At 41.1% G+C, this 13889-nt stretch overlaps 2 protein-coding genes across 2 annotated transcripts; both read right to left on the bottom strand.

Moving 5' to 3' along the window:
- Window positions 1-582: 582 nt before the first annotated feature.
- On the bottom strand, window positions 583-2056 carry LOC307253345 (tubulin alpha-1B chain-like; the record flags this gene model as incomplete). Its single annotated transcript, XM_080031337.1, has 3 exons — window positions 1921-2056; window positions 1648-1796; window positions 583-1560 (listed from the first exon to the last, which is right to left on the bottom strand). The coding sequence occupies exons 1-3, from the start codon at window positions 2039-2041 to the stop codon at window positions 583-585; spliced, it is 1248 nt and encodes a 415-aa protein (XP_079887463.1). The 5' UTR covers window positions 2042-2056.
- A 5880-nt stretch (window positions 2057-7936) lies between these two features.
- Window positions 7937-10723, bottom strand: LOC307253343 (tubulin alpha chain-like). Its single transcript, XM_080031335.1, has 4 exons — window positions 10658-10723; window positions 9458-9680; window positions 9215-9363; window positions 7937-9127 (listed from the first exon to the last, which is right to left on the bottom strand). The coding sequence occupies exons 1-4, from the start codon at window positions 10658-10660 to the stop codon at window positions 8147-8149; spliced, it is 1356 nt and encodes a 451-aa protein (XP_079887461.1). The 5' UTR covers window positions 10661-10723; the 3' UTR covers window positions 7937-8146.
- Between the last annotated feature and the right edge of the window lie 3166 nt (window positions 10724-13889).

Below are 13889 nucleotides of genomic sequence, written 5' to 3'. Positions count from 1 at the left end.
TATTATAACATTGATTTGCCTCAGTCAATCATAAACCAATTTGTGACTGTTTTACTTCATCTGTTAAGTCAATTTGTACAAGAAAAAGATAATTATACACACACCTACACTGGCATGTCACCTAGCCATCAAAACATTAAAATAGAATTGAACACAGCAATGCTTTTAATATATCACCCATTGTGACCTGTTATTGTTCTAAAATCATTATTTATTTTCTATAATCTGAACAACTATCAGAAAAAGATACATTTTTTAAGTCACTGTGGGATTGGCCAAACCAAATATGAAAATGCAGGAAAAAGCACACAAGGATATGATGGACTTACCAAACAATGCAATAAAATAAGGGAGCTCCAGCAGGTGTGTCCTCACAGATTTTAGTACAGTATAAAAGACAATACGATAAGGCCGGTAATTTCAGATTTATTTAAAGTCCATAACCTCTCAAATCATATTTTACATCTCGGTATGAGTGATACATTAGAGCACAAAACACAATATTACACATACACAAGATATTATGTTTATATATTTTGGTCAGACATGGGACTTTAAAGTCAGTTTTACTTATTCCTATGCCTACTCTTCTCCCTCTTCCTCTCCCTCACCCTCAATGGAGTCGACTCCAACCTCCTCATAATCTTTCTCCAGAGCTGCCATGTCCTCTCTGGCCTCAGAGAACTCTCCCTCCTCCATACCCTCTCCCACGTACCAGTGAACGAAGGCACGCTTAGCGTACATCAGATCGAACTTGTGGTCGAGCCGAGCCCAGGCCTCTGCAATAGCAGTGGTGTTGCTCAGCATGCACACAGCCCTCTGGACCTTGGCCAGGTCTCCACCAGGAACTACAGTGGGTGGCTGGTAGTTGATGCCGACCTTGAAACCAGTGGGGCACCAGTCCACAAACTGGATGGAGCGCTTGGTTTTGATGGTAGCAATGGCAGCATTTACATCTTTGGGGACCACATCACCACGATACAAGAGGCAACAAGCCATGTATTTGCCGTGGCGAGGGTCGCATTTCACCATCTGATTGGCTGGCTCAAAGCAGGCATTGGTGATCTCAGCCACAGAGAGCTGCTCATGGTAAGCCTTCTCAGCAGAGATGACAGGGGCATATGTGGCCAGAGGGAAGTGGATTCGGGGATATGGCACCAAGTTGGTCTGAAACTCTGTCAGATCAACATTGAGAGCACCATCGAAACGAAGGGAGGCGGTAATGGAGGACACAATCTGACTCATCAACCTGTTCAGATTGGTGTAACTGGGACGCTCAATGTCGAGGTTTCTACGGCAGATATCATAGATGGCCTCGTTATCTACCATGAAGGCACAGTCAGAGTGCTCCAGGGTGGTGTGGGTGGTAAGGATGGCATTGTAGGGTTCCACCACAGCAGTGGACACCTGGGGAGCTGGGTATATGGAGAACTCAAGCTTGGACTTCTTGCCGTAGTCGACGGACAGACGCTCCATCAGCAGGGAGGTGAAACCAGAACCGGTGCCACCGCCAAAACTGTGGAAAACCAGGAAGCCCTGAAGGCCAGTGCACTGGTCAGACTGAGGACAGAGAGGGAGAGACAGTGGTCACATATGAGATACAGTAATGTCATCTAATTTGATCCCTCCTCATATCAAGTTACCCACCAGTTTGCGGATTCTGTCCAGCACCAGGTCAATGACCTCTTTGCCGATGGTGTAGTGTCCTCGGGCGTAGTTGTTGGCAGCATCCTCCTTACCAGTGATCATCTGCTCAGGGTGGAACAGCTGGCGGTAGGTCCCAGTGCGCACCTCATCTAAGGAGAATTAGCATGAATTTAAAAGAGTTTTGACTGAATAGGTAGAAAAAAGTGAAATAACCACACTAGAAACTATATTATCTGTTTAATTTAATTTATATTTATTTAAGTTTAAGTTTACCAATGACAGTGGGCTCCAGGTCGACAAAAATAGCCCTGGGGACGTGCTTTCCAGCTCCAGTTTCACTGAAGAAAGTGTTGAAGGAATCATCTCCTCCTTCGTGAGTCTTGCCACTGGGCATCTGTCCGTCCGGTTGGATCCCATGTTCCAGGCAGTAAAGCTCCCAGCAGGCATTGCCGATCTGGACACCGGCCTGACCAACGTGGATGGAGATACACTCACGCTGATGTGCAGAGGAAGACAATTGGGATTAGAGACATTTTCAAAACAACTGCTATCATAGTTGAAATAGAAGAGCTAAAAACATATCTTAGACCAAATTGTTTAGCATTCAGCCATTCAAAGCACATTGCTGAGTCTTGAATATGTTCATAGACTCATAGTGTAATGTTTTGTTGTCTAGTACTTAACAACTTCAAATTGCTCAAAATGCTTCAGCTAGGATCTTAAACTAAAACCATAACATTTGACCATAGTACACAAATTTTGGCTTCACTTCATTTGACATTAAGGTGCTTGTCATGACTCATAAAATGGTAAACATGATCATTCATACCTTATGAATCTCATTACATTTTATATTCTATCCTGCATACTTTGCTCTCAGAAATACAGTTCTCCTGTCTATCCCAAAAGTTTAAAAGAAGTAAGTAAGATGAAAGGTGTTTTCTAAGTGTATACCCTTCATCTAGAACAGGGGTGTCAAACTCTGGCCCGCGGGCCAAATCTGGCCCGTTTCGATATTTAATCTGGCCCGCGAACCAATTCGGCAATTGCATTAAATTCGGCCCGCATAAAAAAATAAAAATAAAATTCTCTCTCATGTGGAGCCTGTGCCATATCTGCACGTCGCACACGCTCCCAACCGTTAGGACACTCGCATAGCTTACCACTAGGAATGTCTTCTGAAAGTTCCACAGCTCAGGATTTTAAGCCATGAATTGATGAACTTGCATTGAAGAAAAGATGTCAGTTTTCTAATGGCTGTAAATAGGCCAATCTATGTAGCTAAATAGTATGCTAATATTGATGATTGATTGTGTCAACTGTCTAAGGATGAATGCTATTATCTGGTTTCTAACTTTTGCCTCAAGTTACAATATAGCTCACTAGCTAATGTTAGATAGCCGCTGATAGCCCACCCCTTTTGTTTCCAATGGTGGCTTTGCATTTCATTACCAATGTAAAGTGTCATAAATAGTTAACACTGGTGCTGGGTCATGATTCCTATAAAAAATAAAATAAAAAAACGTGATATGTTTTGAATATGCAGAAAGTTTAGAAAAATCCAAGAGAAAACATATTGTGACTCAATCCAGGATGCCTGAGAGCCTTACTGCATTATAGTCCTTTATATTTGTTTCACCAGGAACCTGAATGTTGTCTTTTCCTTTAGAAAAATAAAGACATTTCTACAATAAATTAACGCAGAAAACAGAAACAGAATAAACTACCAGAATACAGGAAATTAAGTGTTTGACGCACAAACATTTCTGGGGGAGCACCCCCATACCCCCCACCTATAATTTGTCCCCCAAAATATGTAAACAAAACCTAGCCTATGCCCCGTATGTACGCAGGTTATATACCTAGATATGTTGTTTGATTTTTGGATTAAAAAGAAGGCATGTCAGTAAGCGACATGTCTGGCCCTTCGTGTGATTATCAAGTCGTAATTCGGCCCTTTGTGAAAATGAGTTTGACACCCCTGATCTAGAATAATCTCCATGTTTACATCAGACAGTCTTACAAATCCAAACTTAAAACTCCTCTCTTTGCAGTAACTTCAAATTAGGGCCTCGGAACCGTTATCCTTCTGGTGGGTGGCAGTCTCCTTCAGATGAAAGTATTGTAAATGTTCTGCCCCTACAACCCCCTTCCCCCCATCTCTCTCTCCCCTAGTTATTTCCTCTTTGTTCTCTCTTTTCATTGCTTGTACTAGACCCTCTTTCTCTATTTGGATCGAGATCTTTGTCCTCCAGGATAGTCAATGGTGTCCTTGTCTCTGGCTCTATCACAGGGACACTCCACGGTGTGGGTGTCCCTGGCTCAGACGGCATTGAATCTTGGTGTATTGCTGAATGACTGTCATCTCGCTGCCAACATCTCTGCGACTATCCGTTCCTGTAGGTTGTAATTCAGTCAATTGTCATCTCGCTCAAAGTTACTCCCTGATCTGCCTGCATGTGCTATCCGACCTCTGCAGCTCTGCCAGAACGCAGCAACTTGGCTAGTCTTTAACTTAACTAAGTTATCCGACTGTGCACCCTGCAATGGCAATCACTGACTGCTTGAATCTGATTCAAGAAACGGGTACTTGCCTACTGTGAAAAAAGGCTCAGGCCGATCCTATATCCAGGACACATTCAAACCAAACACCTAGTCTGCTGACTACACTCTGCCACTGCCAATCAGCTAACTACTCTCTCACTATGAAGGGTGTCAAACAATACCGCTCAACAAAGTCACAATTGCTGTTGGCTCGTGTTTGTCCTTGCTCCACAGCCACTCCTCAATGACATCAGGGCAGCAAAAACTCTACCGATTTTGTTGCAGACTGAAAATGTATCTTTTGGGCTATGAAATAAGTATTTCTCTCTCACTTCATTTGAAACAGTTCTGCTAATATGATCTTGATACACAGTACTTGCAGGATTCATGATATATTTGGGTTGTACCTTCATGGTTTCTAACTCAAATTCACAGCCATGAAGACATTTAGTCTACACACTATTCACTACATGGGCCCTAACTTGGTCGAAACATGTGTATAAACTAAACTGAAGCCAGACAATCAGCTCCCAAAAACAGGTTTTCTTCAGCTAGTTACATGATAAATGGGACCTACAGCTCAGAGGGCTTTACTCCAAGAATCTTGAGTTATGGTACTTAACGCCCCTGTAAACCCAAATCCACAAAATCCTTCTAACTATGTAATTCAGGGAGTTAGTTGCATGATAGTAATCATCTAAAAAGAGTTAGGCAATATTATCAATATTAAGATAATGTCATTTCAGTTTGATAAACTTTACAGAAATTTGGTTTAGATTCGGTGGGCTATGCTCTGGTTCGTATTACACAATATGTATATTTGAACCAATCACAGCAGTTTCTGCACACACTTTCTATAATTTCAATGACTGTTTCCATGGAGACGGTTTGATACGGCCACGTCCGGCAAACAGTCCTGTCAAACGGTCTAGACTGTAAAAAAAACATTTATTTCACTGAGTTTTATAATATTTCTGAACATTTATTTTTAATCAGACTTTTTTTGTATGAGCTTATTGAGACACCCTTCTTTGATATTATCTATTGATTTTTTTTTTTACTATTTCAGACCAGGTTTCCGGAGGCTTTAACAATAGTTGATTTGCATAGGCTTCACCCTCTGAAACTATGGCTTGTGGGGTAAGGGCAAAGCAGGATTTGGTCCAATTTTGTCCAGTTGTCCTCTGCAATGCAGATGCCCAAACGCTATTTAGATTAGATCTTAGGCAATATAAAACACAAAGAAAACAAACTGACTGAAGGAGGTACAGTTCTGTGCAGGTTGTTGGCTAATGTGTGAATAACATTGTATCCCTGATCTAGGCCTTTTCTGGCAGTTTCAGTAGGTATATTACTCCTGAAGATCAACCTAGGGAAGACACTGTGCATTAAAGGGAATCTTCTAAATAACATTTAAGATATTTAATATATGTAATGTCTTATTCTCCCAAAAGCAGTTACAGAGCCTCGTCCTTAGGCAAATGTCTTATTCGTTGTATTGGGCACTATGAATACAATTGGTTTGAATTGTCAAATAGCCTAAATGAACCACACAATTCAAGTGCATCATATACTCTCTATATTAATGAAAAGCCTTTACTACCACACATTGTACTTTCTGTCTGACTGAAGTTCAGTCTTATCATTTATTTTACCCAAACTCATTCATTGTCTGCTGCTGTGACATAATTCCGTGCCTACCGCGTACAGGATTACTGTGGGAAGGGGATTATCTAGGTCAGACTTGTTGCAATGTGTTGTCTCTTTAAAAAGCCCAATTCTCATAGGGAATAGAATTCTTCTACGAAATTATAAATGGGTTTTAAAAGTTTAAATAGAGATATTTAGCTAGGCTCGGTCTAAAGCCAGTCGGTGTGATTTATAATAATTGAACATAAAATCCTATTTTGAACAAGGCACACTGAATTAAATGTATCTAACAACGACAGAAAGGGGAATTAAATCAGTTTGACAATCTAGTATCAATGTTATGGGGGAAGGTTCTGGTCAGACTAATCTGATTTGAGTTATGTGTGAAAAGGATTAAAGTCCGAGTTGAACAAATGTGCTGTGAAAATCCACATTTTATTTATTTAACAGTAGGCACATTTACAGCTATACGATGTACAGCCATAATTCACTACAGTAAACAGAAGGGAATTTTCTAAGAAATAAACAAATTAAAATGTTACTCACCATGATGGCTCGTCGATATTATTCAATGTAATGAGAAAAGCCCGAGGAGTGTTCTGTCTGTGGTGTGCTGTGGTCAGTGGCAGATCTTCTTATGCGCCACACTCTGCCACTAGATGAGAATGGCTGAAGTGCGCAGTTTAGAAACACCCCCTCCTACTGTTTGCTGCAGTAACTGTTTCACACCCAGAACCAGAACAACCATGACACTGCAAGTAAGAAGGACTGCAACTCCGAACCAGAAAACCTCATTTGGTGATTTGGTGCAGAGCTGTGCAGTCTATTGTATTTATTGTCCGTAGAGAGCTGGGAACAGGATGCATAGACTACATTTAGCTGGATTTGATGCTGTAATGTCTCATCTAGTTCAAAATTCATGTGTGTATGTCCCAGCCACTTGGAATAATCTGCAAAGAGACATTACACTCATTCATCTCAAATCTCTGGCAGAAACAATTATAAACTCAATTGAATTTCACAATTCTTAATTGTGCCTGTTATACCTTTTTAAACCCCATGCTTGTACTATTACATATTTTCAGTTTTATTTGGTGGATTTTTTATTGTTTTTTCATTGCAACTTTTAATGCTAGTTTTCTGGCCAGGTATCCTTTCAATAAAGTTGAAAAGTGGCAAAAACTGTGTTGGAAAATGAGTAAACATGGTATGCAAACTTTCACACTGCATTCTCAACATTAACATTACTAGCATGCAGACTCATTCAACTTAGCTGGAAATTACCAACCCCTCCCTCACATTCGTGCTGGGTTCGCGAGGTAATGTCAGTCCTCAAACTAGAAAAAAAATCAGATGCACAGTTCAGGGCTCATTGAAATTATTTTTTAAAAACCTGTTACCCTTTCCTAGACTATTATTATTATTATTATTATTATTATTATTATTATTATTATTATTATTATTATGCAAACAAATTTGATACCAAGACCCATGACTAGTGGCCCTCCTCATCACTTATCCTACCCTCTCTCCCATTCTCAATTTTTTCTTCACCCCTTCTTGCTGACTGTATACTGGACACAGAACTCATCTGCCACCTTCATTTTTATGTTAGTTATCTGTGATTGTTTCGTTGCAGTATTCTCCTGAAAACTTCATAAAACTATTTGAAATAAATACATTTATAATGTATGCATAGTTTGAGCCGGTAATTAAGGTTAATTTTTAATAATTTATAATCTGATATAAACTTATTTTAATTCAGAGTATGAATTTAAACTATAGTGAGGTTGGCAAAAACCTTGAGTGGTGTGCGCTGGAGCTCCTATTGAGAACCTAATTTTAATGTTAATTTTTTCTAAGATTAGACATTTTATTTAGAGGTTAATGGTTTTATCTCATCCAGTATCCCTGATACAGCATACACTGTGTGTCTCCTGTAGAATTTGACATGTTATGCATGTTTATTGATGTGCAACAACTTCCTTATCTGATTACATAAAATGGCGCAGGGTTCAGGATTTGGGTCCTGAAAGATTTATCAATCCCAGTCAGAAAAAAAAGAAAAGTTATATTAACAACACAGACAACTGCACATGTTTCAGGAAATTTATTTTGCTCTCACATTTGAAAGACAAACATTGCTTTATGAAATGCCTTTAAGAACAAATTTGGTTAGATCCTTCCTGGTCCGTCATATCACAGGGAAAACATCCACCTTGATATTTTCAATTTTGGACAAACATTTAATTTTGGAATGTATTTCAGAATAAATTTTATCCCTTTTAATGCCTTTATTTCAATTTTAATATTCCTCTCCCTCCTCCTCTCCCTCACCATCAACGGAGTCGACTCCAACCTCCTCATAATCTTTCTCCAGAGCTGCCATGTCCTCTCTGGCCTCAGAGAACTCTCCCTCCTCCATACCCTCTCCTACGTACCAGTGAACGAAGGCACGCTTAGCGTACATCAGGTCGAACTTGTGGTCGAGCCGAGCCCAGGCCTCTGCAATAGCAGTGGTGTTGCTCAGCATGCACACAGCCCTCTGGACCTTGGCCAGGTCTCCACCAGGAACTACAGTGGGTGGCTGGTAGTTGATGCCGACCTTGAAACCAGTTGGGCACCAGTCCACAAACTGGATGGAGCGCTTGGTCTTGATGTGGGCAATGGCTGCATTAACATCTTTAGGCACCACATCACCACGATACAAGAGGCAACAAGCCATGTATTTGCCGTGGCGAGGGTCACATTTCACCATCTGATTGGCTGGCTCAAAGCAGGCATTGGTGATTTCTGAAACTGAGAGCTGCTCATGGTAAGCCCTCTCAGCAGAGATGACAGGGGCATATGTGGCCAGAGGGAAGTGGATACGGGGATATGGCACCAAGTTGGTCTGGAACTCTGTCAGATCAACATTGAGGGCACCATCGAAACGAAGGGAGGCGGTAATGGAGGACACAATCTGACCAATTAGCCTGTTTAGATTGGTGTAACTGGGACGCTCGATATCAAGGTTTCTACGGCAGATATCATAGATAGCTTCATTATCTACCATGAAGGCACAGTCAGAGTGCTCCAGGGTGGTGTGGGTGGTAAGGATGGAGTTGTAGGGCTCCACCACAGCGGTGGACACCTGGGGAGCTGGGTAGACTGAGAACTCAAGCTTGGACTTCTTGCCGTAGTCGACGGACAGACGCTCCATCAGCAGGGAGGTGAAACCAGAACCGGTGCCACCACCGAAACTGTGGAAAACCAGGAAGCCCTGAAGGCCAGTGCACTGGTCAGCCTGAAGACAGAGAAGGAGAGACAGTGGTCACATATGAGATACAGTAACGTCATCTAATTTGAGCCCACCTAATATCAAGTAACCCACCAGTTTGCGGATCCTGTCCAGCACCATGTCGATGATCTCTTTGCCGATGGTGTAGTGTCCTCGGGCGTAGTTGTTGGCAGCATCCTCCTTACCAGTGATCAGCTGCTCGGGGTGGAACAGCTGACGGTAGGTCCCAGTGCGCACCTCATCTGAAGAAACATAATGATAAACAAATTGAATCAGTTGTTGTTTACAGTTTTTAGATATTTAACTTTAAGCTAGCAGTGACTTTTGGCTAATTACCGATGACAGTGGGCTCCAGGTCCACAAAAACAGCCCTGGGGACGTGCTTCCCGGCTCCAGTCTCACTGAAGAAGGTGTTAAAGGAATCATCTCCTCCTCCAATGGTCTTGTCACTGGGCATCTGTCCGTCCGGCTGGATCCCATGTTCCAGACAGTAAAGCTCCCAGCAGGCATTGCCCATCTGGACACCGGCCTGACCAACATGGATGGAGATACACTCACGCTGGAAGGAAGCAAAAACAAAGAGAGATATTTGATTTTATAGATTTATTTAGATTGCACACTGGTCACACTGGGGGAAATAAATTCAACAATTAAAACATATTTAATAATCTTATTTAAATTTAGTTAATGAACTTACAATGTCTTCATTTATAAATATAGGCCTAACATAATTCAGAAAAAAGACTACACATAGGCCTACAGTTATTGCTACCAATTGAGTACCAATTTAACATCTTCAGTTTCAGTTTTATTGGCAATAGAGATCTTAATAACTAACGTAACAACCAATCAGTGGCTGCCTGGCTTTCTGGCCCGTCTACTCTCAATTTTTCTCAGGAACATTCTGTCCGGAACTCAGTTGCTATGCGACAAGCCCTTCACTTTGACAGCGGCTGAAGTGTGATAGAATTCGAATGAAAATTGTACGGCCGGTTCTTGAATCAGGTGACGTGGCGACAGTAGCTGTCAGCGAACATCTCAGCTATGTCCATTACTAGAATGCATTTTTAATTACTGTGTTGGGCTAACGGTGCACTTATTCAACCCTTATTCCACCCACGGATAGGATTTGAATGGGTGTGGGACGTTTGCAGACGAGTAGGCCTACCGCTAATGCGCATCCTCCCTTCTGCCGGTTCTTTGAATTAATAGGCATATCGTTACAGCACAGCGCTATATGCGGAGATGACATGTCATTCTGTCCACTCTGCAGTCGGGACAATCAAACCTCCTTTGTTCACTCTTCTAGCTATTCCTGACGCACCACAACATTTCCCTACACCAAACATCAGGTTTAAAAAAAAATAGTGGGCTATTTAAGAACTACTTGTGCGGTATGTTTTAGCAGGGTCTCATTCTCTATTTTCCGTTATTTTTCCGTCCTTTACGAATAATACGAACGAGTCACACCCCTAAACAGTAGAACTAAGATTTTTTAAATTCAAATAAAGCAATTTATTATTTTAAAGTTCTTACCATTTTGTAGTGAAGTAGATAGGAGGATGGCAGAAGCTCCTTGACAGAAAGTCTTACAATTCGACAGTTAGGGGGTCGATGTAAGAAATAATGGCGAAAATGAGGATGGACTGCAGTATATATTCATGTGCGGCACTGGGGCCGGTGCTTGCCGTGTCACTATTGGTCAACTCCCTGTCAGTCTGATGTGTTCAAGCTTTCCATGGCTTTCTATTGGACGAGCGTTCCACTTGCTTTAGAGCCCGCCCCCCAGACCCCACCCTGTTCCCTGACATACTCTCGTTGTTGTGCTGCAAGGATGGAGCGTACTATTGTGAGGAAAATGTTGTTGAAAGGCCCAGTGTTCCAATCCGTACACCAAACAATTTACACACTTCTACATTCAAAACGAAATAATCCAAACAGAAAACCATATAAAAATTTTGACAATGTATAGAAGTCTTCAATTTGACTATAAAGCACATTTTTAAGTCTCCATTTATCATATTGTACCTGGCTGGTCGTGTCAACCTGAAGACATATGTCAAAGACTGTAGACGTTATTGTCCACAAAAATGCACCTTAGGAATTTAAACCTGTTTGTAGATTCAGGAAAGTGACAGAGTAATTCCACTTAATAAGAATGCAGAATAAATACAAAAGGTACACCTGCTTTTCTGTTTTACCTGAGGGGTCCAAATACTTTTCACAATTCATTGAACGACACCCAGACACAAGTAGCAGAACGACTCAGGTATTATAATCCTGACAAAACTGTACAACAATATATCAAAACCCAATTTTGTCAACATATGGCACCCAAAAAAGTAAAGGAAAAAAAATCATTATTTATTGAAGAACTACGTTTATTCTACTACTATTCAAGACTAGATATTTTTTTCAGAGTTCAAAATAAATGGATGCAGAGCTCAAAGTTTTTGCATTTTCTGGGAGAACACATTTATATTTATTTTGAGATTAACACATCCAAAACCTCGGCCACAGCTAGGTGGGAAGCCTATAAGGTGTCAAATTATAAGATAGTGTGTAAATTAGTTTGTTTGTAAACTGCAAAAATAAACCTATTTTATCAAACCCCTCTAATAAAGTAGACCTATAAATACAGTATTACCCAGACAAAGTTCATCTCAATGAAAAGAGCCACAAGAATGAAATACAAAATATATGTTTCTGCATCTACACAATACTTCGCAAAAGAAAAAAATATAATAAATAACTGCAGGTGAGGCTAAGTACAAAAATACAATGATTTTTTAAATTTTTGCTATACCTTTTTTTAAATCATTATTATAAAAACTCATATTCAATTAGAAAAATAACGTTTAATTGATTTTTTTTATATATAAAGATTTCATCACACGATCTGTCTGGGATAAAAGAGGTCAGCTAGCCAGCCATGGATGAGGGATGTGGAGGCTACAGAGCCACAGACGCCCATCCCCCATCCTTCCTCCCAAGATTTAACCGTTGCTAGGAACTGAATAACCGAGTTGCCTGGATACAGCCTAGAATCCACATAGACCGCCTTTATCTGGTAGTCACGTGACACGGCTTAAATGGCCGCTTTAACAGGCTGCAGTGAAGCTGCCCCCCATGGGGGAATTTTAGGAGCCTCAGCTACGTCTTTTCCAAAATCTGTCACCCTGATGTCCTGTGTCTGCACGGAAAGGCACTTGCTCTCGCCTTCACGTGCTTGTGTCCTCCTTTTGTAAAACGGATGACAAAAATATAGAAAATGTCATGAGGATGATTGGGTGTGGCCACTGCGGCATGTGCATGCATCATGTTAGTCCTCCTCTTTTGTTTGCACAATTCATCAAAGCAGTTTTGGTCCACATCCCAAGATCAAGCTTGTCCAGAGTAACTGGGTGTTTGTAGTAGCTCTGTCCATCTTAGACATTGATCTTTCCGTGAAAAAGATCATAAATTCTTCTTCAGTGAATCTGAAGAACAGCCCAGAAGACTAACACAGTAAAGCAGCTTGGTTGCTAACAACAAAGGAAACAGTTGCCCCTGAGGCAGAAATATAACCCCTTTGAATGTGGGGCTGCTTTTAAAACCCAGTGTTTGATTATGCTGCCAGAAACACAGTGAAATCAGCTAAATTTAGCCCCTTTTTGATGGATGATTTTGGACCACGTCACACCGACAACGGCATATTGCATCTTCCTGTCCAATAGTTGGAGCCATTGCATTTTTTTTTTTTTTTACAAAAGTACAATCATCGGAAATGGTCCAAAGTCTGAGTAGCTAAAATTATTTTGAATGAAAGTTCAAAAGTTCATCTGCATGCATAAAATTTGCCAAAATCAGAGATCATGACATGACATTAAAGCTATTGTGTTTCTCTTTTATTTAAAGAGCAAACACCTTGCAACCCTACACCATTAAAAAAAACATCAAGGGTACCACAACCTTTCAGCATTTATCTGACTGCACCTGCATCAAAACAATCACAATGGGAACCCTGCAGTGACAGACAGAAAACATGCGTTGTCGTTTTGTTGGGTATCATATTCTCTCGCCTCTCAGTCCCCTTTAATGCCATGAAGGACCACTCCCATCTCTCCAGCATTCCCATCCGCCCTCTCTCCTCTTTGAGTGCAGCTGCTCCCACCCTCTCTGCTTCAGCTGTTAGGGAGGAGGAGGAGGAGTGATGGGGAATGGAGAATATTCTCTCAAGAAATCCTGGCTGGTTGCCACGGTTCCTTCCTGTCTTTCTCTTTCGTCCCCTGCAGTTTGTATTGAGTATAACACCCACAACAAGCTGGTTATAAATCATGCATCCTCACTTCCCTGGTGAATAAATTATGAAAACATTTAGATTTTTAGTGTTTCTACCTAAAACAAAGGCTTTGGGAAGCTGTGCCAGTGAGGATTTTTTTTTTCCGGGCTTGCAGTAGACGTGGAAAGTATGGATTATGTTAGAAGAACAATGTGCAAGTCTGCTTTAAGATGGCTGTCATTCCCTGCAGGATTCAAGACAGCTCAAAGGTCAGGGATTTAATGTTGTAAGGGATTTGGCTCAGGACCTCAATCGCCAAAGTTCTTGTGTAGTATTTTAGCACAATAATTATGTCAAATACACAGCTATTTAGGCTATTTCAGTTCTTCAAAACAAGGCAAAACCAGAGGAAACACCCTAATCTGAGTCCAGTTGAACAGCAGAGGCACTAAGAGACAAGCAGGCAGGCAGCCACGTGATCGGCCCATTCAATGACATCATTGCAGA

Source organism: Ammodytes marinus (genome assembly GCF_949987685.1).
Source record: "Ammodytes marinus genome assembly, chromosome: 7".
Lineage (NCBI taxonomy): Eukaryota > Metazoa > Chordata > Actinopteri > Uranoscopiformes > Ammodytidae > Ammodytes > Ammodytes marinus.
This window is presented reverse-complemented; position numbering and strand designations above follow the sequence as displayed.